Source organism: Oenanthe melanoleuca, chromosome 25, assembly GCF_029582105.1.
Source record: "Oenanthe melanoleuca isolate GR-GAL-2019-014 chromosome 25, OMel1.0, whole genome shotgun sequence".
Taxonomy (NCBI): Eukaryota; Metazoa; Chordata; class Aves; order Passeriformes; family Muscicapidae; genus Oenanthe; species Oenanthe melanoleuca.
In genome coordinates this window covers 2,116,798-2,143,684 of record NC_079358.1, presented here as the reverse complement: position 1 = coordinate 2,143,684, position 26,887 = coordinate 2,116,798, and the positions used below count along the sequence as shown (strand labels likewise).

At 62.2% G+C, this 26,887-nt stretch overlaps 2 protein-coding genes and 1 non-coding gene across 5 annotated transcripts; 2 read left to right on the top strand and 1 right to left on the bottom strand.

Annotated features, from left to right (window-relative positions):
• Positions 1-288: 288 nt before the first annotated feature.
• Positions 289-8,343, bottom strand: ILF2 (interleukin enhancer binding factor 2). 3 transcript variants are annotated; one of them, XM_056510997.1, is made up of 15 exons: positions 7,799-8,343; positions 6,535-6,863; positions 6,405-6,446; positions 6,264-6,306; positions 5,482-5,586; positions 5,233-5,310; positions 5,021-5,123; positions 4,883-4,948; positions 3,865-3,981; positions 2,525-2,603; positions 2,352-2,439; positions 2,209-2,270; positions 1,398-1,512; positions 1,227-1,317; positions 289-735 (listed from the first exon to the last, which is right to left on the bottom strand). In XM_056510997.1, the coding sequence occupies exons 2-15, from the start codon at positions 6,537-6,539 to the stop codon at positions 575-577; spliced, it is 1,155 nt and encodes a 384-aa protein (XP_056366972.1). In that variant the 5' UTR covers positions 6,540-6,863; positions 7,799-8,343; the 3' UTR covers positions 289-574. The 3 variants fall into 3 exon arrangements, with proteins under 3 accessions (XP_056366972.1, XP_056366973.1, XP_056366975.1); XM_056510998.1 differs by having other exon boundaries at positions 6,535-6,819; positions 7,799-8,301; XM_056511000.1 differs by lacking the exon at positions 7,799-8,343 and having other exon boundaries at positions 289-381; positions 556-735; positions 6,535-6,601.
• On the top strand, positions 6,795-6,866 carry TRNAM-CAU (transfer RNA methionine (anticodon CAU)). The gene has a single exon. It is a non-coding gene; the product is annotated as a tRNA-Met (tRNA).
• Positions 7,571-26,887, top strand: NPR1 (natriuretic peptide receptor 1). Its single transcript, XM_056511080.1, is given in 22 exon segments — positions 7,571-7,991; positions 7,994-8,371; positions 10,771-10,970; positions 11,426-11,539; positions 12,753-12,888; positions 13,514-13,605; positions 13,682-13,803; positions 15,028-15,126; positions 15,704-15,824; positions 16,654-16,728; positions 16,838-16,915; positions 17,028-17,132; positions 17,534-17,605; positions 18,092-18,248; positions 19,255-19,410; positions 20,004-20,172; positions 21,053-21,199; positions 22,531-22,723; positions 24,155-24,329; positions 25,693-25,791; positions 26,030-26,121; positions 26,630-26,887. Coding segments are annotated over 22 exon segments (3,153 nt in total). The 5' UTR covers positions 7,571-7,681; the 3' UTR covers positions 26,693-26,887.

Sequence of the window (26,887 nt, the reverse complement as noted above, 5' to 3'; positions counted from 1 at the left end):
TGGGATTTGGACACCCCCAGGTGGGATTTTGGGCACCTCCAGGTGGGATTTGGGCTGCCCCAGGTGGAATCTGGGAATCCCAGGTGGGATTTGGATACCCCCAGGTGGGATTTGGGCGGTCCCAAGTGGGGTCTGGGCAGCTCCAGGTTGGATTTGAGCACCCCCAGGTGAAGTTTGGGAATCCCAGGTGGGATTTGGGCAGCTCCAGGTGTCTCTTTCAAATCTTGGCTCTTCCTGCTGCCTCACTCCCACCTGTCCCACGTGGATCTGAACAAGCAGGACACGCTGGAAAGGGGGAAACACTTTAATGTGCAACTTAGAAAACGGGGACAGGGACACCTGAGGTGAGCCAGGAGGGTCCCTGCTGTCACTGGGGTGGCACTGGGTGTCCCTGGCTATCACTGGGGTAACCCTGGGTGACCCTGGATGTCTCTGGGGTGTCACTGGGTGACCCTCAGTAACCCTGGGTGACATTGGGCTGTCCCTGGGTGACCCTGGGTGTCACTGGGGTGTCCCTGGGTGACCCTGGGCTGTCACTGTGTGACACTGGGTGACACTGAGCTGTCCCTGGGTGTCACTCCTGTGTCTCCATGCTCTCCTCCTCCTCTCCTGCCGCCGGCTCCTCCTGGTTCTCCTCCTCCTCCTCGCCCTCCTTCTTCTCGGGAGGTTTCTCGTACGCCTTCTCCGAGGGCGTGACGATCACCCCGTCCCACGTGGACATCTCAGAGGCCAGGTCTGCCCAAAAAGTGATCCTGGGGACCTGCTGGGGGACCCCAGCCCCACACCAGGACACCCCCCAGCCCCACAACCCCTCACCACGACACCCCCTCACCCAAACACCCCCCAGCCCCTGAGGGATCCCAGCCCCACTCACCCCCAGCCCCACACCAGGACACCCCCAGCCCCTTCACCCTCCTACCCAGACAGCCCCCAGTCCCTGGGGGACCCCAGCCCCACTCACCCCCCAACCCAAACACCCCCCAGCCCCTTCACCCCCTCACCCAGACACCCCAAGTCCCTGGGGGACCCCAGCCCCACTCACCCCCTCACCCAGACATCCCCCAGCCCTTGGGGGACCCCAGCCCCACTCACCCCCCAGCCCCAGGACACCCCCAGCCCCACTTACCCCCACTACCCAGACACCCCCCAGCCCTTGGGGGACCCCAGCCCCTTCAGCCCCCTACTCAGACACCCCCCAGTCCCTGGGGGACCCCAGCCCCACTCACAGCTGGCGTCCCCCTCCTGCCCCAGGATTTTGCGGTACCCGCCGTGCGAGAGGATGCGCACCAGGGTCTGGGCCGTGTAGCACACCATGTCCTGGGGGCACGGGGGGACACGGGGACAGCTCAGGGCGGGGCACAGGGACCCCTCCCACCCCTGGGGGGACCCCTCCCCACCTGCTGCTCCAGCGTCATCACCGTGTGCACGCGGAAGTTGCCGCTCTCGCAGGGGTCGGTGATGCCCACGGAGCCGGGCAGGAAGAGCCCGGCCGCCAGGATCTGCAGGCAGCGCCTGCACGGCACACAGGGGGTTAAACCGGGCAGTGGAAACTGAGATTTTTGTTCTATGGTAATGAATTTATCACCCCCTTTTTGGAGTGGAAACTGAGATTTTTGTTCTATGGTAATGAATTTATCACCCCCTTTTTGGAGTGGAAACTGAGATTTTTGTTCTACGGTAATGAATTTATCACCGCCTTTTAGGAGTGGAAATTGAGATTTTTGTTCTGAGGTAATGAATTTATCACCCCCTTTTTTGAGTTGAAATTGAGATTTTTTTTCTATGGTAATGATAAGTACCAATCAGCATCCTGACTCTCCCACTAGACATCATATTTGGAATTGAATCTGAAGAACAAATTCACTTTTTTTAACTCTAAATATTGCAGAATGAAACAAAAATTGACAATAAATTTGTGACTTTCTAGTAAAGAATCATTTTGAAGAGAAGAACAAAACCTGCATTGTATCCCACTAAATATTCAGAGGAAATTCAAGAATTGTTTGCTCATTTCCCTTCTCAATTTTGAATATACTCTGATCTAACTTCTCTTCAACATTCTATATCAAGTTATTAACAGGTGCAGCATAAACCCACTGCTACCTGCTGTTCACAGCCCCAGTGTTCACTTTACAGAGGTTAGTCAAATTGTAAATACAGTTTTTTCCAGGCTGTGCCAGCCCCTGAGATCCCAGTGGGATTTCACACCTGTAGGCGATGTTGAGAGCCAGGGGCTGCCGGGTGGGATTGTTCATCACAGCATAGTGACCCTGGCAGGGGGAGAGAACAGGGATGAGAGCGGGAACAGCCTGGGTGAGAGTGCAGGGCGAGGCTGGGGATCAGCACAGCACCAGCAGGTCCAGGATCCACGGCGTGAGCGGCTCGAAGCCGGGGAAGCGAATCCTCAGGTCCTTGAGCAGCCGGATCAGAACCTTCACCCTGGGCAGCAGGAGGAGGAGGAGGAGGAGGTGAGCCCCAGGGGAGGAAGGAGGATTTGGGTGCAGCCCCAGCTCCCTGCACTCACGTGGACTGCGAGGCGTTCTCCTCGAACCAGCGCGCGTGGCGGATGGCGGCCAGGGCGCTCTGCAGCACCTTGATGTCCACTGCAGGGGGCACAGAGTGCTGGTGTGCCCAGCCCCAAACCTGCCCCAGAGTGCTGGTGTGCCCAGCCCCAAACCTGCCCCAAACCCTGCCTCAAACCTGCCCCAAACCTGCCCCAAACCTGCCTCAAACCCAGCCCCAAACCTGCCCCAAACCTGCCTCAAACCTGCCCCAGAGTGCTGGTGTGCCCAGCCCCAAACCCTGCCCCAAACCCTGCCTCAAACCTGCCCCAAACCCTGCCTCAAACCCAGCCCCAAACCCTGCCCCACATCCTGCCCCAGAGTCCTGGTGTGCCCAGCCCCACATCCTGCCTCAAACCATGCCCCAGATCCAGCCCCAAACCCTGCCCCAAATCAGTCCCATGTTCTGCCCTAAACCCTGCCTCAAATCCTGCTCTAAACCCAGCCCCAAACTCTGCCCCAGAGTGCTGGTGTGCCCAGCCCCAAACCTGCCCCAGAGTCCTGGTGTGCCCAGCCCCAAACCCTGCCCCAGAGTCCTGGTGTGCCCAGCCCCAAACCTGGCCCCAAACCCTGCCTCAAACCCAGCCCCAAACCTGCCCCAAACCCTGCCCCAGAGTCCTGGTGTGCCCAGCCCCAAACCTGCCCCAGAGTCCTGGTGTGCCCAGCCCCAAACCCTGCCTCAAACCCAGCCCCAAACCTGCCCCAAACCCTGCCTCAAACCCAGCCCCAAACCTGCCCCAGAGTCCTGGTGTGCCCAGCCCCAAACCTGCCCCAGAGTCCTGGTGTGCCCAGCCCCAAACCTGCCCCAAACCCTGCCCCAGAGTGCTGGTGTGCCCAGCCCCACATCCTGCCTCAAACCCTGCCCCAGATCCAGCCCCAAACCTGTCCCATGTTCTGCCCTAAACCCTGCCTCAAATCCTGCTCTAAACCCAGCCCCAAACTCTGCCTCAAACCCAGCCCCAAACCTGCCCCAGGTCCTGCCCCAAATCCTGCTCTAAACTCTGCCCCAAACCCTGCTCCAAGCCCAGCCCCACATCCTGCCCCAAACTCAGCCTCAAATTCAGCCCCAAACCTGCCCCAGGTCCTGCCCCAAACAGTGCCCCAAATTCTGCTCCAAATCCAGCCCTAAACCTGCCCCAAACCCTGCCCCAAATCCTTCCCCAAACCCAGTCCCAGATCCTGCCCCAAATTCAGCCCCAAACCTGCCCCAAACTCAGCCCCAGACCCTGCCCCAAACTCAGCCCCAAACCTGCCCCAGATCCTGCCCCAAACCTGCTCCAAACCCAGCCCCAGCCCCGCTCACGGTGCAGCTCCGGGTCCAGCTTGCGCAGGTTGGGCGGCACCGTGGTGATCAGGATCTTCACCGTGGCGTCAGCTGAGCTGATCTCAAAGCCCGTCTCGTTGGTCAGCATGGTGAGCACTGGGGGGCAGGAGCAGGAATTCAGCCTGGAGGGGCTGGGAACCACCAGGGAGGAGCAGGAATTCAGCCTGGAGGGGCTGGGAACCACCAGGGAGGAGCAGGAATTCAGCCTGGAGGGGCTGGGAACCACCAGGAAGGAGCAGGAATTCCATGTGGAGGGGCTGGGAACCACCAGGGAGGAGCAGGAATTCCATGTGGAGGGGCTGGGAACCACCAGGGAGGAGCAGGAATTCATCCTGGAAGGGCTGGGAATCACCAGGGAGGAGCAGGAATTCTGCATGGAGGGGCTGGGAATCACCAGGGATGAGCAGGAATTCCATGTGGAAGGGCTGGGAACCACCAGGAAGAGCAGGAATTCCATGTGGAAGGGGCTGGGAATCACCAGGGATGAGCAGGAATTCTGCCTGGAGGGGCTGGGAACCACCAGGGAGGAGCAGGAATTCCATGTGGAGGGGCTGGGAACCACCAGGAAGAGCAGGAATTCCATGTGGAGGGGCTGGGAATCACCAGGGAGGAGCAGGAATTCATCCTGGAAGGGCTGGGAATCACCGGGAGGGGCAGGAATTCATCCTGGAGGGGCTGGGAACCACCAGGGAGGAGCAGGAATTCTGCAATCACCAGGGGATGAGCAGGAATTCCATGTGGAGGGGCTGGGAATCACCAGGGGAGGAGCAGGAATTCATCCTGGAAGGGCTGGGAATCACCAGGGAGGAGCAGGAATTCTGCATGGAGGGGCTGGGAATCACCAGGGATGAGCAGGAATTCCATGTGGAAGGGCTGGGAACCACCAGGAAGAGCAGGAATTCCATGTGGAAGGGGCTGGGAACCACCAGGAAGAGCAGGAATTCCATGTGGAGGGGCTGGGAACCACCAGGGGAAGGTCTGTGGGGTGAGGTCTCACCTTCCCCGGGGTCCTGCGCCCGCAGACTCTCCACAACCTTGTTGCCCAAAGCTGCCACAGCTTCCACTGGGAGGAAGGATGGAAATGAGGAGGAGGAGGGCACCCAGAGGGGCTCTGCCCCCACCCAGCAGCACTCACAGGTGGGCAGGATCTTCAGGATCACCACCAGATCCGCCACGTTGTGCCCCGTGGTCATGGTGCCCTTCTTGTAGGAGCCCACCTGGCGAACCTCCTCGATTTGCTGCCAAAAATCCAAATTCAACCCACCTGCTGTGCTTTGGGGGAGGTTCAGCACCTTCCCCATCCTCCCTCTGGGTCTCATCCAACCTTCTCCCAAGCTCTGCACTCACCACTTCGAACGTTCCAGGTGCCACAATCAAATTGTCGATGACATTGTTGATCTTGGTCACCAGGGACAGGATGGAAGCCTGGGAATCAACAGGATTATTCAGCAATAAATATCATTTGCAAAACACAAAATCCACACTCTTCCCCACAACATTTTCCTCCACGAGGTGCTTATTAATTAATTTTCTCTCCCATCCTGAACTCCCCAAGCCCCACCCCAAGGAGCTGGGGAGGAATTTTGGGCACAGCACCTGCTCAGCAGCAGTGGGAGCCAGGTCCTGGTTCCTTTTGAGCAGTGCCTCGCTGAAGGCTGTCTCATCTGCTGCAGGTTTGACCCGGGGAAAAGCCATCTCACACTGCAACAGGACACAATTCCCACCTGCAATTCATCCCTGGCAGCTGCACAGGTGAGCAGCAGCTCCAGAGGGGTTTAGTAACTATTAATGAGGTTATTAAATTAGCTCATTAACCCCCAATGTCTTAAATAAATTTATTAATCCTCTTGGAGTCACCTGGGCATAGAGCAGAAACTCAAAAAATTTGGCAGGAGGGAGTGATTTCCTCCTAGGAAAGAATCTATTAACTCATTAACCCCCAGTGTCTTAATTAAATAAATTCATTAATCCACTTGGAGTCACCTGGCCAGAGGGGCAGAAATTCAGGGAATTTGGGAGGAAGGAGTGATTTCCTCCTGGGAAAGGTGGGATGTGACCACTAGAACTCAAATCCGGGGTGGGGTCGTTAAACCTGGAAAATTCCCGGAAAATTCCAGGAAAATTCCCAGAAATTTCCCGGGAAATTCCCGGAAAATTCCCAGAAAATTCCCGGAAAAATCCCAGAAAATTCCCGGAAAATTCCCATAAAATTCCAAAAAAAATCCCACAAAATTCCAGGAAAATTCCCCGGAAATTCCCGGGAAAATCCCATAAAATTCCCGGAAAATTCTCGGAAAAATCCCAGAAAATTCTAGGGAAATTCCCGGAAAAATCCCAGAAAATTCCCGGGAATCGCGCTGGGGGCGAGGACCACTCACCACATAGAAGTCGAAGGGGATGTGGGGCACAAAGGGCCGGAACCTAAAGGGGAGAGAAAACCGCGCATCATTCCCTAAGCCCCCATCCCGCCCCCCCGTCGCGACACGGCGCTGTCGCGACATGCCGGCCCCGGGACTCGCCTGGAACCGAAGCGGCCGCCGCGGCCGCGGCCTCGATCGCCCCTGCGGAGAGAGAGAGAGAAGGGGAGCGGCGGTGAGCGGGGCCGAGCCCCGGTGTCCCCCCGGTTCCCCCCGGTCCCGGTGTTCCCACCTCATGTCGCCGCCGTCGCCGACAATGAACCGCCGCTCTCCGACCCCGCAGCAACCCGCCCGCCCATTGGCCGCCGCTCTCCGCCAAGCCCGCCCCCCGAGAGAGCTTCTCGCGCAGCCATTGGCGGAGCGGCACGTCAATCAGAGCGGGAGCGGCCAATGGCGGCGGGCGCAGCGCGGCCGCTGGAGGGGGCGCGGGGTCCATGAATGGAGCGCGCGGTGCCGTGCTGATAACAGGCCTGGCGAGCGATGGTTTCCAGCAGCAGAGTGGCGCAGCGGGAGCGTGCTGGGCCCATAACCCAGAGGTCGATGGATCGAAACCATCCTCTGCTAGCATAAAAATTTTTTTCCCCCTCCTGACACCGAGCGAGGTTCGTTTAGCTCATTAACATTTTTTGTTTGTTGCTTTGACTTCTTAATGCTCCGGAATTATTTTCCAGGCTTGTCCCGCGTGGGGTTAGCGGCGTCACGGGTGTCACCCCACTCACCCCACCCGCGTCCCCCGGGAGCTGCGGGTGCGCCGTGTCCAGACCGCTACGCGCGTCCCGCATTCAAGTGCGTCCTCCCTGTGTGTGTCCCCACCCACGCGTGTCCCCAACCTCTGCCCGTGTCCTTGAGCGCTGTCAGTGTCCCCAGTGCCATCTCCGGGGTCACCCTCCCCGCCCCCAGTCCCGGGGCTGCCGTGACTCCTCCGCGGGGCAGAACCTCCCACGGACGTGGGGGGCCAGAGGTGTCCGAGCCCCTCCCGAGCCCCCCAGGGCCGCGCGAAGGCTCCGGGGCTGCGTGGGGACAGCGCGGGGTCCGTGGGTCGGGACGTGCCCCGCGCCCCAATGAATTTCTCGGGTGTCAGCGCCCCACGAGTGACCGCGGCAGCAGCGGCACCTGCGTGGTGGTGACCCAAAGCAAGGCGAGGACACACCCCAGGGACGTCTCCCCCCGGCACCCCAAACCCCACGGGTGGGAATCTCCCCACCCACCAGCGGGCGGCCCCATCCCGGCTGGAATGCCGCGCGGGGGGGGAGGGACGGGCAGGAAGGAGTTAACTCGGTGTGGATGATAACGGCCCTTTGTGTCACCAGTGGGGGGGGCGAGCGAGGGCTCGGCCCCGCCGCGGGTGGGGGCTGGAAGCCACTCTCCGTCCGTGGGCGATGCTGGCCGCGCTGGCCGCGCTGCTGGCCCCGCTGCTGGCCCCGCTGCCGGCCGCGCTGCCGGCCCCGGCCCCGCTGACCCTCGCCGTGGTGCTGCCGCAGCACAACCTCACCTACCCGTGGGCTTGGCCGCGCGTGGGACCCGCCGTGCGCTTGGCCGCCGCCGCCGTCAACTCCCGGCGGGATTTGCTGCCCGGCTTCACGCTGGGCTGGGTGTTCGGCAACAGCGAGGATCGCCACGGGGTCTGCTCGGAAATAGCCGCGCCGCTGGTGGCCGTGGACCTGCGGCTCGCCCACCAGCCCGCGGCGTTTTGGGGCCGGGGTGCGTGTACTCGGCGGCGCCCGTGGCGCGCTTCACCAGCCACTGGCAGCTGCCGCTGGTCACGGCGGGCGCCGAGGCGCACGGCTTCGACGACAAGAGCGAGGAGTTCGGCTTGACCACCCGCGCCGGCCCCAGCCACCGCAAACTGGGCGAGCTGGGCGTGCAGCTGCACCGCCGCTTCAACTGGACGCGGCGGGCGCTGCTGGTTTACTGGGACGAGCCGCTGGACGACCGGCCCTATTACTTCGCCGCCGAGGGTTTGTACGTCCAGCTGCCCACCCTGAGCAACCTCACGGTCGTGGACGTGGTGTTCCGCCACGGCGGCAACTTCTCCTTCATCATCCAGGAGATCAAGGCCAAGGGGCGCGGTGAGTGCCGGGGACACGCGGGAGGGGGTTGCGTGTGCCAGTTTTGGGTGGGTGCCCGCGGGTGTTCATGGCCATACATGGCTGCGCACGGCTTTGCAGGGGTGTGCCCGGCTGTGCCCACGCGGGGTTTTTTGTGGGTGTCCGCGGGTGTCCGTGGCCAAGGCAGGGCTGTGCACGGGGGTTTCGGGGCTGTTCACAGCTGTGCGCGGCTGTTGGAGGTGGTTTCGCAGGTGTCGCGGCCGTGCACATCTGCACGCAGCTGGGCACGGCTGTTGGTGGTGGTTTATGGTTGTTCACAGCTGTATACGGCTGTTGGTGGTTATTCATGGTTTTCACAGGTGTTCATGGTTTTTCATGTTTGTTCACGCTGTTCTCGGTTGTTCTCAGTTTTTCAGGGTTGTTCTCAGTTGCTCATGTTTGTTTATGGCTGTACGGAGTTTTTCATGTTTGTTCATGTTTGTTTATGGCTGTTCATGGTTGTTCACAGTTGTTCTCGGTTGTTCATGTTTGTTCATGGCTGTACGGAGTTTTTCGTGGTTGTTCACGGTTGTTCTGAGTTGTTCTCAGTTGTTCATGGCTTTTCATGTTTGTTCATGGCTGTTCGTGGTTGTTCACAGTTGTTCATGGCTGTTCTCAGTTGTTCTCGGTTGTTCTCAGTTGCTCATGGTTGTTAATGGCTGTACGGAGTTTTTCGTGGTTGTTCACGGTTGTTCTGGATAGTTCTGGGTTGTTCTCAGTTGTTCATGGCTTTTCATGTTTGTTCATGGCTGTTCACGGTTGTTCTCAGTTGCTCATGGTTGTTAATGGCTGTACGGAGTTTTTCATGGTTGTTCTGCGTTGTTCTGGGTTTTTCTGGGTTTTTCTGGGTTGTTCATGGCTCTTCATGTTTGTTCATGGCTCTTCATGTTTGTTCATGGCTGTTCACGGCTGTTCCCAGTTGTTCTGGGTTGTTCTCAGTTGTTCATGGCTGTTCACGGTCGTTCACGGCTGCTCACGCCTGTCACAGCCGCACTCGCGTGTCCCACGCAGCCCCACACTGCCCCTGCCCCACCCTGACCCTCCTCACCCGTGTCCCCCCGGTGCTCTGCTGGCGTTGTCGCCTGTCCCCGTGTCCCGGGGCTGGTTCTGTCCCCCTGTCCCGGTGTCCCGGTGTCCCGGTGTTCCAGGCTGGTTCTGTCCCCCTGTCCCGGTGTCCCGGTGTCCCGGGGCTGGCTCTGTCCCCCTGTCCCGGTGTCCCCCTGTCCCCGTGTCCCGGGCTGGTTCTGTCCCGGTGTCCCGGGGCTGGTTCTCTCCCGGTGTCCCCCCGTCCCGGTGTCCCGGGCTGGTTCTGTCCCTCTGTCCCCCTGTCCCGCTGTCCCGGTGTTCCGGTGTCCCAGGCTGGTTCTGTCCCCCTGTCCCGGTGTCCCCCTGTCCCGCTGTCCCGGGGCTGGTTTTGCCCCGGTGTCCCGGGCTGGCTCTGTCCCCCTGTCCCGGTGTCCCCCTGTCCCCCTGTCCCGGTGTCCCCCTGTCCCGCTGTCCCGGGGCTGGTTCTGTCTCCCTGTCCCGGTGTCCCCCTGTCCCGGTGTCCCGGTGTCCCCCTGTCCCCCTGTCCCGCTGTCCCCCTGTCCCGGTGTCCCCGTGTCCCGTCCCCAGGAATCGCTCCAGCCCCGGCGGCACCAGCAGCCCCGGGGTGGGCAGCGGGTACATTTTGGGGTCCCGGGGGTGGCCCGGCCGCGGGGGCCGCACCGGGGGCCAGGCGGCAGCCCCGGGGTCACGGTGTCGCCGGGAATCCATCAGGGCCGCGGGGAGGAGGAAACGGAGTCGGGAAAACAGGAAACCTCGGCCCGGCGCCGAGGGCAGCGGCGGGCAGGGCGCGGGGGGGCCGGCAGCGGGGTCGGGACCCCCGCCCCGGGGGCAGCGCAGCCCGGACCCGCCTCACGCACCGCCCGGGGGGGGCGGGATGTGGGGCTGGGGGCTCCGGGGGTCTCTGGGGGTCTCGGAGCCATGTCACACTATTGTGTGGAACCCCCGAGATGTGGGGCTGGGGGCTCCGGGGGTCTCCCCAGGGTGTTTAGTGTCTGGGGCTGATGTCATACAATAACCAGGAGCCCCCTTGATGTGGGGCTGGGGTCTCTGGGGGTCTCCCGGGGTGTTGGGGGTCCCAGGCTGGTGTCACACAATAACCAGGGATCCCCGTGTGTGGGTCTGGGGTCTCTGGGGTCTCTGGGTGTCAGGGGCCGGCGTCACACATTATCTCCGTGTGCGGGTCTGGGGTCTCTGGGGGTCCCTGGGTGTCTCTGGGTGTCTCGGGCCGCTGTCACACATTATCCCCTGATGTGGGTCTGGGGCCGGTGTCACACAATAACCAGACACCCCCGACGCGGGTCTGGGGTCCCGCCGGGGGTCCCGCCCCCCCGCAGTGGTGTACGTGTGCTGCGCCCCGGACACGCTGCGGGAGCTGATGCTGCAGGCGGAGCGCGAGGGGCTCACGGGCGGCGACTTCGCCTTTTTCTACATCGACACCTTCGGGGCCAGCCTGCAGGGCCGGCGCTTCCCCGAGCCCCGGCGGCCCTGGCAGCGCGGGGACGCGCACGACGCGCGCGCACGACGCGCCTTCCAGGTGAGCGGGGCGGGGGCGCGGACAGGTGGGGGCAGGAATGTCCCCGGGTGGGCTCAGGGACATCCCCGGGCGGGCAGGGACACCCAGGTGGGCACAGGGACACCCAGGTGGGCACAGGGACATCCAGGTGGGCACAGGGACACACCCAGGTGTGCACAGGGACACCCCCAGGTGGGCACAGAGACACACCCAGGTGTGCACAGAGACAACCCCGGGTGGGCACAGAGGGTCCCAGGAGTGCACAGGACCCCTGGGTGGGCACAGGGACAACCCCGGGTGGGCACAGGGACATCCCAGGTGGGCACAGGGACACCCCCAGGTTGGCACAGAGGGTCCCAGGTGCACACAGGACCCCCAGGTGTGCACAGAGGGTGCCAGGTGTGCACAGAGGGTCCCAGGTGTGCACAGGACCCCCAGGTGACCCTGCCCCGCCCCTCCATCCCTGTCCCCCCCAGGCTGTCACCATCATCACCTACAAGGAGCCCGAGAACCCCGAGTACCGCCCGTTCCTGCAGCGGCTGCGCCGGGAGGCGAGAGAGCACTTCAACTTCTCCGTGACCGACGGGCTGGTGCGGCACGGGGACAGCGGGGACACGGGATGGGGACACGGGACACGGGGACATGGGGACACGGGGAGATGGGGACACGGGGACATGGGGGACATGGGACACGGGATGGGGGACACGGGGACATGGGGACACTGGGGATGGGGGACACGGGATGGGGGACACGGGGACAATGGGGACACGGGATGGGGGACACGGGATGGGGGACACGGGGACAATGGGGACAGCGGGACACGGGCTGGTGCGGCACGGGGACAATGGGGACATGGGACACGGGATGGGGGACACGGGGACATGGGACACGGGGAGATGGGGACAAGGGGACACGGGATGGGGGACACGGGGACACGGGGAGATGGGGACATGGGACAAGGGGACATGGGGACACGGGGACAATGGGGACACGGGGACAATGGGGACAGCGGGACACGGGCTGGTGCGGCACCAGACACGGGACACGGGATGGGGGACGCAGGATGGTGCGGCACGGGACGGGGGACAATGGGGACATGGGACATGGGGAGATGGGCACACGGGGACACAGGACACGGGGACAATGGGGACACGGGGACACGGAGACAGCGGGGTGGTGTGACACGGGACGGGGGACAATGGGGACAATGGGGACAATGGGGACACGGGACACGGGGACACGGGCTGGTGCGACATGGGACGGGGGACATGGGGACAATGGGAACAAGGGACACGGGGTGGGGAACATAGGGACAGCGAGGACATGGGGAACACGGGGAGCTGGGGACATTGGGGACATGGGGACACGGGATGGGGGACACGGGGACATTGGGGACACAGGATGGAGCTGGAGCTGCCAGGGGGACACGGGATGGATCCAGGGACGGGGACCCGCAGCTGTCCCGGCCCTGTCCCCGAGCTATCCCCGAGCTGTCCCCGATCTGTCCCCGCGCTGTCCCCGCGCTGTCCCCGCGCTGTCCCGGCCCTGTCCCTGTCCTGTCCCCGCCCTGTCCCGGCCCTGTCCCCGCGCTGTCCCGGCCCTGTCCCCGATCTGTCCCTGTCCTGTCCCGGCCCTGTCCCCGCCCTGTCCCTGTCCTGTCCCGGCCCTGTCCCCGCGCTGTCCCCGCCCTGTCCCCGATCTGTCCCTGTCCTGTCCCGGCCCTGTCCCTGTCCTGTCCCTGTCCTGTCCCCGCGCTGTCCCCGCGCTGTCCCGGCCCTGTCCCCGAGCTGTCCCTGTCCCCAGATGAATTTCATCGCCGCCTCGTTCCACGACGCCGTGCTGCTCTACGCCCAGGCGCTGAACGAGACTCTGGAGCGCGGCGGCTCCGTCAGCGACGCCTCGGCCGTCACCCGCCAGATGTGGAACCGCAGCTTCTACGGTGAGGGGGCGGCCCTGCACCCGGCCCAGAAATCCCAGAAATGCCGTGAATCCCAGAAATCCCAGAAATCCCAGAAATCCCAGAAATCCCGTGAATCCCGTAAATCCCATTAAAAGTCCCATAAATCAAGTAAATCACATCCCATTGTTCCCATCCCATCCCATAAATCCCATTAATCCCATGCCATCCCATAAATCCCATCCCATCCCACTGATCCCATAAATCCCATTGATCCCATTGTTCCCATTGATCCCATCCCATCCCATAAATCCTATAAATCCCGTCCCATTGATCCCATTGATCCCATTGATCCCATTGATCCCATTGATCCCATCCCATCACGTTTATCCCGTCCCATTGATCCCATAAATCCCATAAATCCCATAAATCCCATGCCATTAATCCCACAGATCCCATTGATCCCATAGATCCCATTGATCCCAATCCCATCTCATTGATCCCATCCTATAAATCCCATAAATCCCATAAATCCCATAGATCCCATAAATCCCATCGATCCCACTGACCCCACTGATCCCATCCCATCCCCTTCCCCTTCCCACCCCAACCCCCCGTTCCCAGGTCGATATTTTGGGGTCACCCCGCCCTCCCCCTCCCCCCTCAGGCGTCACGGGTTTCCTGAGGATCGACGAGCAGGGCGACCGGGAGAGCGACTATTCCCTGTGGGACATGGACCCCGAGCTGGGCACCTTCCAGGTGAGCCCCTCACCTGCGCACGGGGGGTTTGGGGGTCCCCCACCCGTCCCTAACACCCCCAAAACCCCGAAATCAGATCGTGGCCAACTACAACGGCACCACCAAGAAGATCCAGATGCTGCCGGGCCGGGACATCCACTGGCCGGGGAAGGCGGCGCCGCCCGACGTCCCCCCGTGCGGCTTCGAGGGCGGCGACCCCCCGCTGCAAAGGTGGGTGGGGGGCGTGGGGGGACCCCGGGACCCCCGGTGTAAAGGTGGGTGGGGGGATCCCTGAGACCCCCGAGACCCCCGGTGCAAAGGTGGGTGGGGGGCGTGGGGGGACCCCCGCTGCAAAGGTGGGTGGGGGGAGCCCCGAGACCCCCGGGACACCCGGGACCCCCGCTGCAAAGGTGGGTGGGGGGCGTGGGGGGACCCCCGGGATCCCCGGTGTAAAGGTGGGTGGGGGATCCCCGAGACCCCCGGGATTCCAGGTGCAAAGGTGGGTGGGGGGCGTGGGGGGACCCCCGGGAACCTCGGGACCCTCGCTGCAAGGGTGGGTGGGGGGAACCCCGGGACCCCCCGGTGCAAAGGTGGGTGGGGGGCGTGGGGGGAGCCCCGGGACCCCCGCTGCAAAGGTGGGTGGGGGGCGTGGGGGGACCCCCGGGACCCCCGAGACCCCCGGTGCAAAGGTGGGTGGGGGGCGTGGGAGGACACCCGGGACCCCCGGTGTAAAGGTGGGTGGGGGGCGTGGGGGGACCCCCGGGACACCCCGAGACCCCCCGAGACCCCCGGTGCAAAGGAGGGTGGGGGAGTGGGAGAGCCCCGAGACCCCCGGGAACCTCGGGACCCCCCGCTGCAAAGGTGGGTGGGGGGACCCCCGGGACCCCCCGGGACCCCCGGTGCAAAGGTGGGTGGGGGGACCCCCCGGGACCCCCCGGTGCAAAGGTGGGTGGGGGGAGCCCCGGGACCCCCGCCCCGCCCCGCCCTGAGCGCGCCTTCCTCATTTTAAAAAATTGGGATTTTCGCGGCCTCGCTGAAAACAGTTAAAAGTTAGACGGGAGCGGTTCTCTGCAAGTTAAATAATCGATTAATAGAGATTCCAGCTAATTAGCATGGCAAGCGCGGGGGTGGGAGGGGCTGTTTGATTTTATTTTATTTTATTTTATTTTATTTTATTTTATTTTATTTTATTTTATTTTATTTTATTTTATTTTATTTTATTTTATTTTATTTTATTTTATTTTATTTTTTATTGTTTATTTTATTTCATTTTATTTTACTTTATCCATTTTATGAATACGTATTTGAACCAACAAACAGATTTTTGATCACCTGTGATTTTTCAGCTCCTATTAGAAAATTACCAGTAATTAACAACCCCGCTGTTTCTAACTTTGAATATTGGGAGGTTTCTGCGGAGCCAATAATTTAAATAATTTGATTTCGGTGTCCCGCAGCCCCGCTGAGCACGCCCGAGGTTCTGTCGCTCGTGGTCAGCCTGGTGCTGGCGGCCACCGCGGCCGCGTCCTTCCTGGTCTGCAGGTGGGGGGCGGGGGGTCTGGGGGGGTCTGGGGGGGTCTGGGGGGGTCTGGGGGTTCGGGGAGGGTCTGGGGGGACGGGTTTGGGGGGCTCGGGGGGAGTTTGGGGCGCGGGGGGGACGGGCGGAGGGCTCGGGATGCATTTGGGGGGCTCGGGATGGGTCTGGGGGCTCAGGGGGGGTCTGGGAGTTCGGGACGGGATGGAATTGGGGGGCTCAGGGAGCGTCTGGGGGGGGGCGGGCAGGGAGCTCGGGGCGAGTCTGGGGGCTCAGGGCGGTTTTGGGGGGCTCGGGGCAGGGGCTCGGGATGGAATCGGGGGGCTCGGGGCGGGTTTGGGGGGGGACGGGATGGATTTGGGGGGCTCGGGGCGGGTCTGGGGGCTCAGGGAGGGTTTGGGGCCTCAGGGCGGTTTTGGGGGGACCCCGGGGGTCTCAGGAGCCCCCCGGCGCAGGAAGCTGCAGCTGGAGAAGGAGCTGGCGGGTCTGGGGGGCTCGGGGCGGTTCTGGGGGCTCGGGGCGGTTTCGGGGGGCTCGGGGCGGTTTCGGGGGGACCCCGGGGGTCTCAGGAGCCCCCCGGCGCAGGAAGCTGCAGCTGGAGAAGGAGCTGGCGGCCGAGCTGTGGCGGGTGCGCTGGGAGGACGTGCAGATGAGCAGCCTGGAGAAACATCTGCGGAGCGCCGGCAGCAAACTCACCCTGTCCCTGGTGGGCGCGGGGACTGGGGGCACTGGGGGGACTGGGGGGATTGGGGGAACTGGGGAAGCTGGGGGGACTGGGGGGATTGGGGGGACTGGGAGGAGCTGGGGGAAATGGGGAACTGAGGGGAATGGGGGGAATGGGGGCATTGGGGGGACTGGGGGAACCGAGGGACTGGAGGGGACTGGGGGGACTGTGAGAACTGGGGGGGACTGGGGGGAACGGAGGAGTCAGGGGGAGCTGGGAGGATCCGGGGGGATTGGAGGGGACTGGGGGAAGCGGGGGAACTGGGGGGAGCTGGGGGAACTGGGGGATCGGGGGGGACTGGGGGGGTTTGTGGGGACTGGGGGAACTGGGGGGACTGGGGGGGGTCAGGGGAACTGGGGGACTGGGGGATCGGGGGGGATTGGGGGGATCGGGGGGGACTGAGGGGTCGGGGGAGCTGGGGGGAACGCGGGAGGACCGGGGCGAACTGGGGGGACTGGGGGACACTGGGGGGAACTGGGATGATCAGGGGGAACCAGGGGAACTGGGGGATCGGGGAGGATCGGGGCTGGGGTCACCCCACGGCGCTTCCAGGGGAGCAGAGATTTGGGGTCACACTCCGGCCCCACTTGGGGAATTGCGGAATTTGGGGTTACCCCAAATCCCAGCCCAGGGACTGGGAACTGGGGTCACCCCAGAGCCCCACTGGGGGAGCGGGGAGGGAGGATTTTGGGGTGTCACAGCCCCAAACCGGGGAGAGGAGAGGGAGGATTTTGGGGTGCCCACAGCCCCAATCGGGGCCCCGAGAGGGAGGATTTGGGGGTCCGGGCTCACCCCACACCCCCCGGCACAGAGGGGCTCCAACTACGGCTCGCTGATGACGGCCGAGGGGCAGTTCCAGGTGTACGCCAAGACCGCCTACTACAAGGTACGGGGGGGCCGCGGGGACACCCGTGTCACCTCCCCCCGTGTCCCCACCCCCGTGTCACCTCCCCACGTGTCCCCAAGCCCGTGTCACCCCCCCCGTGTCCCCCCAGGGGAACCTGGTGGCCGTGAAACACGTGAACCGCAAACGCATCGAGCTGACGCGCAAGGTCCTGTTCGAGCTCAAGCACGTACGTGGTGACCGGGGGGTGTCCCGGGGTGTCCCCGGGGTGTCCCCGGGGTGTCCCCGGGCCGGGGGAGGGGGCACACGGCCCACAGCCCCTCCCCGCTGCCCCCCGGCAGATGCGGGATGTGCAGAACGAGCACCTGACGCGCTTCGTGGGCGCCTGCACCGACCCGCCCAACATCTGCATCCTGACCGAGTACTGCCCGCGGGGCAGCCTGCAGGTGCGGGGGGCACCGGGGGCACCGGGGGGACCCCCAGTCCTCCGGGGGCACCGGGGGGACCGGGACACTCCGGGGATTGTGAGGGGACCGGGAACCCACCCGAGGCTGGGAGGGGACCCCGAATCCTCCGGGGGCTGCGGGGATCGAGACCCTCCGGGGATGGTGACAGGACCCCGAATCCCCCGGGGCTGTGGGGGGATCGGGACCCTCAAGGGATGCGAGGGGACCCCGAATCCCGAGACTGCGAGGGCACCGGGAGCCCCCCGGGGCTGCGAGGGGAACCCGAAGCGCGAGGGGACCGGGACCCCCGGGGGTTGTGAGGGGATCGAGACCCTCAGAGGGGTGCGGGGGGATCGGGACCCCCGCCCCGGGCCCGCCCCCCCTGACCGCCGCGCCCCCAGGACATCCTGGAGAACGAGAGCATCACCCTGGACTGGATGTTCCGCTACTCCCTCGCCAACGACATCGTCAAGGTGCCGCTGGCGCTCCGGGGGGCTCCTCGGCATGTGGGGGGTCCCCGTCCCACGGGGATTCCCTGTCCCGGGGCGGGGGTCACCATCCCACGGGGATTCCCTGTCCCACGAGGATCCCCCATCCCACAGGGATTCCCTGTCCCGGGGGGGTCCCTGATCCTACAGGAATCCCCCATCCCACAGGAATCCTCATCCTACAGGGATCCCCTGTCCCGGGGGGGGTCACCATCCCACAGAGATCCCGATCCTACAGGAATCCCCCACCCCACAGGGGTCCCCATCCCACGGGGATTCCTTGTCCCGGGGGGTCCCCACCCCACAGGAATCCTGATCCTGCAGGAATTCCCTGTCCCCCCAGGGATCCCCCATCCCACAGGAATCTCCTATCCCACAGATCTCCCCCCACCCCACAGACCCCCCCCACCCCACAGACCCCCCAAGCCCCCCGCCCGCGCCGGGGCCGCGTCCCACGCCCCGCGCCCGCAGGGGATGCAGTTCCTGCACGGCGGCGTGTTCGTGTCCCACGGGAACCTCAAGTCCTCCAACTGCGTGGTGGATTCGCGCTTCGTGCTCAAGATCACGGACTACGGGCTGGAGAGCTTCCGCCCGCCCGCGGGCGAGGACAGCCACGCGCTGTTCGCCAGTGAGACCCGCGTGTCCCCCGAGTGTCCCCGAGTGTCCCCGAGTGTCCCCGCGTGTCCTCAGGGTGTCCCCGCGTGTCACCGCGTGTCCCCCGAGTGTCCCCGAGTGTCCCCAAGTGTCCCCCAGCTCCTCCCGCGTGTCCCTGAGTATCCCCCCATTTCTCCAGGGTGTCCCCGAGTGTCCCCGCGTGTCCTCAGGGTGTCCCCGCGTGTCCCCGAGTGTCTCCCAGCTCCTCCCGAGTGTCACCGAGTGTCCCCCAGTTCCTCCCGCGTGTCTCCGAGTGTCCCCACGTGTCCCCCGGTTCCTCCCGAGTGTCCTCGAGTGTCCCCCGGGTGTGCCCGAGTGTCCCCCAGCTCCTCCCGAGTGTCCCCGAGTGTCCCGCTTGTCCCCCAGTTCCTCCCGAGTGTCCCCGAGTGTCCCCAAGTGTCCCCCAGCTCCTCCCGCGTGTCCCTGAGTATCCCCCCATTTCTCCAGGGTGTCCCCGAGTGTTCCCCGACTGTCACTGAGTGTCCCCGAGTGTCCCCAGAGTGTTCCCCCGAGTGTCACCGGGTGTCCCCGAGTGTCCCCCAGTTCCTCCTGAGTGTCCACGAGTATCCCCGAGTGTCTCCCGCGTGTCCCCGCGTGTCCCCGAGTGTCCCCCAGTTTCTCCCGAGTGTCCCCGAGTGTCCCCGTGTATCCCCGAGTGTCTCCCGCGTGTCCCCGCGTGTCCCCGAGTGTCCCCCAGCTCCTCCCGCGTGTCCCTGAGTATCCCCCCATGTCTCCAGGGTGTCCCGGAGTGTCCTCGCATGTCACCGAGTGTCCCCCGAGTGTCACCACGTGTCCCCGAGTGCCCCCCAGTTCCTCCCGAGTGTCCCTGCGTATCCCCAGAGTGTCCCCGGGGTGTCCCCCCGTGTCCCCCTGTCCCCGCGCCCCCGTGTCCCGCCATGTCCCAGGCTATTCCCGTGTCCCCCCGTGTCCCCCCGTGTCCCCCCGTGTCCCCGTGTCCCCCTGACCCGTGCCGGTTCCAGAGAAGCTCTGGACGGCGCCGGAGCTGCTGCGCCTGGAGGCGCCGCCGGCGCGCGGGACGCAGAAGGGAGACGTGTACAGCTTCGGGATCATCCTGCAGGAGATCGCGCTGCGCCGCGGCGTCTTCTACCGGGAGGGAGCCCAGCTCAGCCCCAAAGGTCGGGGACACCGGGACACGGGGACACGGGGGGAAACGGGGAAAACCCGGGGGGAAACGGGGGGAAACGGGCAGACACCCTGGGGAAACCCTGGGGACACCGGGTGACACCCTGGGGAAACGGGGGGACAAGGGGAGACACCCTGGGGACACGGGGGTACACAGGGGGAGACATCCTGGGGAAATGGAGGGACAAGGGGAGACACCCTGGGGACACGGGGGTACATCCTGGGAAGACCCTGGGGACACGGGGAGACATCCTAGGGACACGGGGAGACACTGGGGACATCCTGGGGACACGGGGGGACAGGGGAAAACACGGGGAGACATCCTGGGGACACAGGGGTGACACGGGGAGACATCCTGGGGGCACGAGGGGACACGGGGGAACACCTGGGGATATCCTGGGGACACGGGGGGACACGGAGAGACACCTGGGGACATAGAGGGGACGCCTCGGGACACTCTGGGGACACCCTGGGCTCCTGGACTCTCTGATGGGTTCTCGGATCTGTTAATGGGTCCCCGGACCCCCTGACTGGTCCCCGGACCCCCATTTCTGCCCCCGCACCCGCTGACCTTGCCGGCCCGCAGAGATCATCGAGCGGGTGAAGGGCGGCGAGCGGCCGAGTTTCCGGCCCGCGGCGGCGCTGGGCGGGCAGCGGGACGAGCTGGGGCAGCTGATGCGGCTCTGCTGGGCCGAGGAGCCGCTGGAGCGCCCCGACTTCGGCCAGATCAAGGTGCAGCTGCGCAGGTTCAACAGGTGCGGCCGGGGACCCCGAAAAAAGGGAGATTCGGGGGGAGAGAGGGTCGCTGAGCGGGGGGTGGCACCCAGAATGGGTCCCCAGGTGGGAGGTGACCCCCCAAAAATGAGGGGTGGTAGCAAGAGAGGGTCTTAGGATGGGAGGTGACCCCTAAAAAGAATCTCCAGGTGGGAGGTGACCCCTAAAAACGGTCCCAAGGTAGGATGTGAAGCCCAAAGAGGGTCCCCAGGTGGGAGGTGATCCCCCCAAAAATGAGGGGTGGTATCCAGAGAGGGTCTTAGGGTGGGAGGTGATCCCTAAAAACGGTGCCCAGGTGGGATGTGACCCCTACAAAGGATCACCAGGTGGGAGGTGACCCCCAAAAAGCATCCTTGGGTGGGATATGATCCCCAAAAAGGATCCCCAAGTGAGGGGTGGTAGCCAGAGGGGGTCTTAGGGTGGGAGGTGACCCCTAAAAACGGTCCCAAGGTGGGATGTGACTCCCAAAGAGGGTCCCAAGGTGGGATGTGATCCCCAAAGAGGGTTCCCAGGTGGGATGTGATCCCCAAAAAGGGTTTCTGGGTGAAGGGTGACTCCCAAAAAGGGTCCCCAAGTGAGGGGTGATGTCCAGAGAGGGTCTTAGGGTGGGAGGAGACCCCTAAAAAGAGTCCCCAGGTGGGCTGTGACCCCTAAAAAAGGTCCCAGGGTGGGAAGCGACCCCTAAAAAGAGTCCTCAGGGGAAAGGTGATCCCCAAAAAGGGTCCCTGGGCAGGAGGTGATCCCCAAAAAGCACCCCCAGGCGGGATGTGACCCCCAAAAACAATGCCTGGGTGAGAGATGACCCCCAAAAAGGATCCCTGGGTGGGATGTGACCCCCCAAAAAGTGTCCCCGCCCCGCAGGGAGAGCAGCACCAACATCCTGGACAACCTGCTGAGCCGCATGGAGCAGTACGCCAACAACCTGGAGGAGCTGGTGGAGGAGAGAACACAGGCGTACCTGGAGGAGAAGGGCAAGGCAGAGGCACTGCTCTACCAGATCCTGCCCCAGTGAGTGCTGGGGGCACTGGGAATATCCTGGGGGGCACTGGGGGCACTGGGGGCACTGGGGGCACTGGTGGAGGAGAGAACACAGGCGTACCTGGAGGAGAAGGGCAAGGCAGAGGCCCTGCTCTACCAGATCCTGCCCCAGTGAGTGCTGGGGGCACTGGGGGCACTGGGAGCACTGGGAGGCACTGGGGGGCACTGGTGGAGGAGAGAACACAGGCGTACCTGGAGGAGAAGGGCAAGGCAGAGGCACTGCTCTACCAGATCCTGCCCCAGTGAGCACTGGGGGTACTGGGAATATCCTGGGGGGCACTGGGGGCACTGGGGGGCACTGGGAGGCACTGGGGGGCACTGGTGGAGGAGAGGACACAGGCGTACCTGGAGGAGAAGGGCAAGGCAGAGGCACTGCTCTACCAGATCCTGCCCCAGTGAGCACTGGGGGGCACTGGGAATATCCTGGGGGGCACTGGGGGGCACTGGGAATTCACTCAGGGAACGGGAATTCCCAAAGGGAAATGGGAATTACCAAAGGGAAAATGGAATTCATTCAGGGAAACAGGAATTCAGTCAGGGAAAGGGGAATTTACTCAGGAAAACGGGAATAATGAAATAATGGAATAGTGGAATAGTGGAATAATGGAATAATGGAATAGTGGAATAATGGAATAATGGAATAGTGGAATAATGGAATAGTGGAATAATGAAATAATGGAATAGTGGAATAATGGAATAGTGGAATAGTGGAATAATGGAATAATGGAATAGTGGAATAGTGGAATAGTGGAATAGTGGAATAGTGGAATAATGGAATAGTGGAATAATGAAATAATGGAATAGTGGAATAGTGGAATAGTGGAATAGTGGAATAGTGGAATAATGGAATAGTGGAATAATGAAATAATGGAATAGTGGAATAATGGAATAGTGGAATAGTGGAATAATGAAATAGTGGAATAATGAAATAATGGAATAGTGGAATAATGGAATAGTGGAATAGTGGAATAGTGGAGTAGTGGAATAATGGAATAGTGGAATAATGAAATAATGGAATAGTGGAATAATGGAATAGTGGAATAATGGAATAGTGGAATAGTGGAATAATGGAATAGTGGAATAGTGGAATAATGGAATAATGAAACAACAAAATAACGAAATAATGAAAAAATGAAATGAAATAAATAACGAAATAACAAAGTAACAAAATAATGAAATAAATAACGAAATAACGAAACAAACGATGAAACAATGAAATAAATAATGAAACAATGAACTAAATAATGAAACAATGAAACAAATAATGAAACAATGCACTAACTAACCCCCCCCCCGGGCAGCTCGGTGGCGGAGCAGCTCAAGCGGGGCGAGACGGTGCAGGCGGAGGCGTTCGACAGCGTCACCATCTACTTCAGCGACATCGTGGGGTTCACGGTGCTGTCCGCGCAGAGCACCCCCCTGCAGGTGGTGACGCTGCTCAACGACCTCTACACCTGCTTCGACGCCATCATCGACAACTTCGACGTCTACAAGGTGCGGGCGCCTGGGGACACCTGGGGACACACCTGGGGGCAGTGGGGACACCTGGGGACACACCTGGGGGTACCTGGGGGCAGCTGGGGACACACCTGGGGACACACCTGGGGTACACACCTGGGGGTCAGCTGGGGACACCTGGGGACACCTCGAGATGTCTGGGGACACCTGGGGGTACATCTGGGGATACACCTGGGGGCAGCTGGGGACACCTGGGGACACACCTGGGGGTACCTGGGGACACCTGGGGGTACATCTGGGGGCAGCTGGGGACACCTGGGGACACCTGGGGATACCTCAGGATGTCTGGGGACACCTGGGGGGCATCTGGGGATACCTGGGGGCAGCTGGGGACACACCTGGGGGTACCTGGGGACACCTGGGGGTACACCTGGGGACAGCTGGGGACACCTGGGGACACCTGGGGGACATCTGGGGATACCTGGGGACACCTGGGGATACCTGGGGGACAGCTGGGAACACCTGAGGATACCTGTTTTCCCTTTGGGTATTCCTGTTCTCCCTTTGGGAATTCCCATTTTCCCTGACTGAATTCCCGTTTCCCTTTGGCAATTCCCGTTTCCCATTGGCAATTCCCATTTTCCCTGACTGAATTCCCGTTTCCCTTTGGCAATTCCCGTTTCCCACTGGCAATTCCCGTTTCCCTGAGTGAATTCCCGTTTCCCATTGGTAATTCCCATTTTCCCATTGTTAATTCCCATTTCCCTGACCGAATTCCCATTTCCCATTGACAATTCCCACTTCCCATTGGTAATTCCCATTTCCCTTTGACAATTCCCGTTTCCCTTTGACAATTCCCGTTTCCCTTTGGCAATTCCCGTTTCCCATTGGCAATTCCCGTTTCCCTGAGTGAATTCCCGTTTCCCATTGGTAATTCCCGTTTCCCTGAGTGAATTCCCGTTTCCCTGAGTGAATTTCCGTTTCCCTTTGGTAATTCCCATTTTCCCATTGTTAATTCCCATTTCCCTGACCGAATTCCCATTTCCCATTGACAATTCCCACTTCCCATTGGTAATTCCCGTTTCCCTTTGGCAATTCCCGTTTCCCATTGGTAATTCCCGTTTCCCTTTGGTAATTCCCATTTCCCTGAGTGAATTCCATTTCCCTGAGTGAATTCCTGTTTCCCTTTGGTAATTCCCATTTTCCCATTGTTAATTCCCATTTCCCTGACCGAATTCCCATTTCCTATTGACAATTCCCGTTTCCCTTTGGCAATTCCCATTTCCCATTGGCAATTCTCATTTTCCCTGACCGAATTCCCGTTTCCCATTGGCAATTCCCGTTTCCCCTGACCGAATTCCCGTTTCCCATTGGCAATTCCCATTTCCCCTGACCGAATTCCCGTTTCCCATTGGCAATTCCCGTTTCCCCTGACCGAATTCCCGTTTTCCCTCGTCCCCGCCGCAGGTGGAGACCATCGGGGACGCGTACATGGTGGTGTCGGGGCTGCCGGAGCGCAACGGGACGCTGCACGCGCGCGAGGTGGCGCGCATGGCGCTGGCGCTGCTGGACGCCGTGCGCTCCTTCCGCATCCGCCACCGGCCCCAGCAGCAGCTGGAGCTGCGCATCGGCATCCACACGGGTGGGGAATGGGATCGGGATTGGGATTGGGAACGGGCATCGGCATCCACACGGGTCGGGAGTGGGATCGGGATTGGGAATGGGATTGGGAATGGGGACGGGCATCGGCATCCACACAGGATTGGGATTGGGATTGGGAATGGGAACGGGCATCGGCATCCACACAGGTCGGGAGAGGGATTGGGAATGGGATTGGGATTGGGGACGGGCATCAGCATCCACACGGGTCGGGAGTGGGAACAGGATTGGGAATGGGATTGGGATTGGGATTGGGAACGGGCGTTGGCATCCACACGGGTCGGGGAATGGGATTGGGAATGGGATTGGGATTGGGGACGGGCATCAGCATCCACACGGGTCGGGAGCAGGATTGGGATCGGGATTGGGGACGGGTGTCGGCATCCACACGGGTCGGGAATGGGATTGGGATTGGGATTGGGATTGGGGACGGGCATCGGCATCCACACGGGTCGGGAGAGGGATTGGGATTGGGGACGGGCATCGGCATCCACACGGGTGGGGAACGGGATTGGGAATGGGATTGGGAACGGGATCGGGAATGGGCATCGGCATCCACACGGGTCGGGAAGGGATTGGGAATGGGATTGGGAGTGGGGACGGGCGTCGGCATCCACACGGGTCGTGAATGGGATTGGGAATGGGATTGGGGACGGGCGTCGGCATCCACACGGGTCGGGAGTGGGATTGGGATTGGGAATGGGATTGGGCATTGGCATCCACACGGGTAGGGACGGGATTGGGAATGGGATTGGGAATGGGATTGGGAACTGGCATCAGCATCCACATGGGTCGGGAGCGGGACTGGGGACAGGATTGGGGTGGGAATGGGATTGGGGACGAGCGTCGGCATCCACATGGGTTGGGAATGGGATTGGGAATGGGAACGGGATTGGGAATGGGATTGGGAACGGGAACGGACATTGGCATCCACACGGGTCAGGAATGGGGATGGAATTGGGAATGGGAATGAGATTGGGATTGGGATTGGGAATGGGCATCGGCATCCACACGAGTGGGGACGGGATTGGGATGGGACTGGCAACGGGATTGGGGATAGGAATGGGAACGGGATTGAGGATGAGATTGGGAATGGGATTGGGAATGGGCATCGGCATCCACACGGGTCAGGAACGGGATTGGGAACGGGGACGGGATTGGGGATGGGCCAGGAATGGGGTCAGAGATGGGGACAAGGACAGGGACAAGGGACAGGGACCGAGCCAGAGGGGATGGGGACTGAGCATCACCCTGGGAGGGGACAGAGGTGACACAGGGGTGGCCCGGCAGTGACAGCAGTGACAGCCACACTGGCGGTGGCAGTGACAGCCCCTCCCGTCCCGCAGGCCCGGTGTGCGCGGGCGTGGTCGGGCTGAAGATGCCGCGGTACTGCCTGTTCGGGGACACCGTGAACACGGCCTCGCGCATGGAGTCCAACGGGGAGGGTGAGCGGGGACAGGGACACCGCGGGGACAGCGCGGGGGGGACAGGGACACCGCGGGGACAGGGACACTGCGGGGACAGCGCGGGGGGGGACAGGGACACCGCGGGGACAGGGGACACCGCGGGGGCACAGGGGACACTGCAGTGACATCGCGGGGACATCGCGGGGACACCCAGGGGACACCGCGGGGACACCCCGGGGTGCCGAGGGTCCCGTGCCACCCCTCTCCTCTCCCCCAGCCCTGAAGATTCACATCTCGGGGGTCACCAAGGCCGTGCTGGAGGAATTCGGGGGCTTCGAGCTGGAGCTGAGGGGGGACGTGGAGATGAAGGTGAGACCCGACCCCTAAAACTGCCCCAAACCCCTAAAACTGCCCCAAATCCCCCCTAAAACTGCCCTGATACCGCTAAACCTGCCCCGAACCCCCCCTAAAACTGCCCTGATACCGCTAAAACTGCCCCGAACCCCTAAAACTGCCCCAAATCCCCCCTAAAACTGCCCCGACCCCCCTAAAACTGCCCTGATACCGCTAAAACTGCCCCAAACCCCTAAAACTGCCCCAAATCCCCCCTAAAACTGCCCTGATACCGCTAAAACTGCCCCAAACCCTTAAAACTGCCCCAAATCCCCCCTAAAACTGCCCCGACACCCCTAAAACTGACCCAAATCCCCCCTAAAACTACTCCGACTTCCCCAAATTGCCCCGACCCCGAACTGCCCCGACACCCCCGAATTGCCCCGACCCCGAACTGCCCCGAACCCCCCCCAGTGCTGCCCCAATGGGGGGACCCCCCCCGGCACCCCCAAACCCCGAGGTGACCCCCCCGCTCCCCCCGCAGGGCAAGGGCAAGCTCAGGACCTACTGGCTGCTGGGGGAGCGCGGGAGCAGCACCCGGGGGTGACCCCTGCACCCCAAAACCAGCGCCCCAAAATCAGCGCCCGGGGGTGACCCCCCCCCGCACCCCAAAATCAGCACCCGGGGGTGACCCCTGCACCCCAAAATCATTCTGGGGGGGCTCCCCCCGATAGTGGGGGTGTCAGGAGAGCTCTAAATTTTGTAATAAAGTTATTAAATAATTAAATAATAAAATAATAAA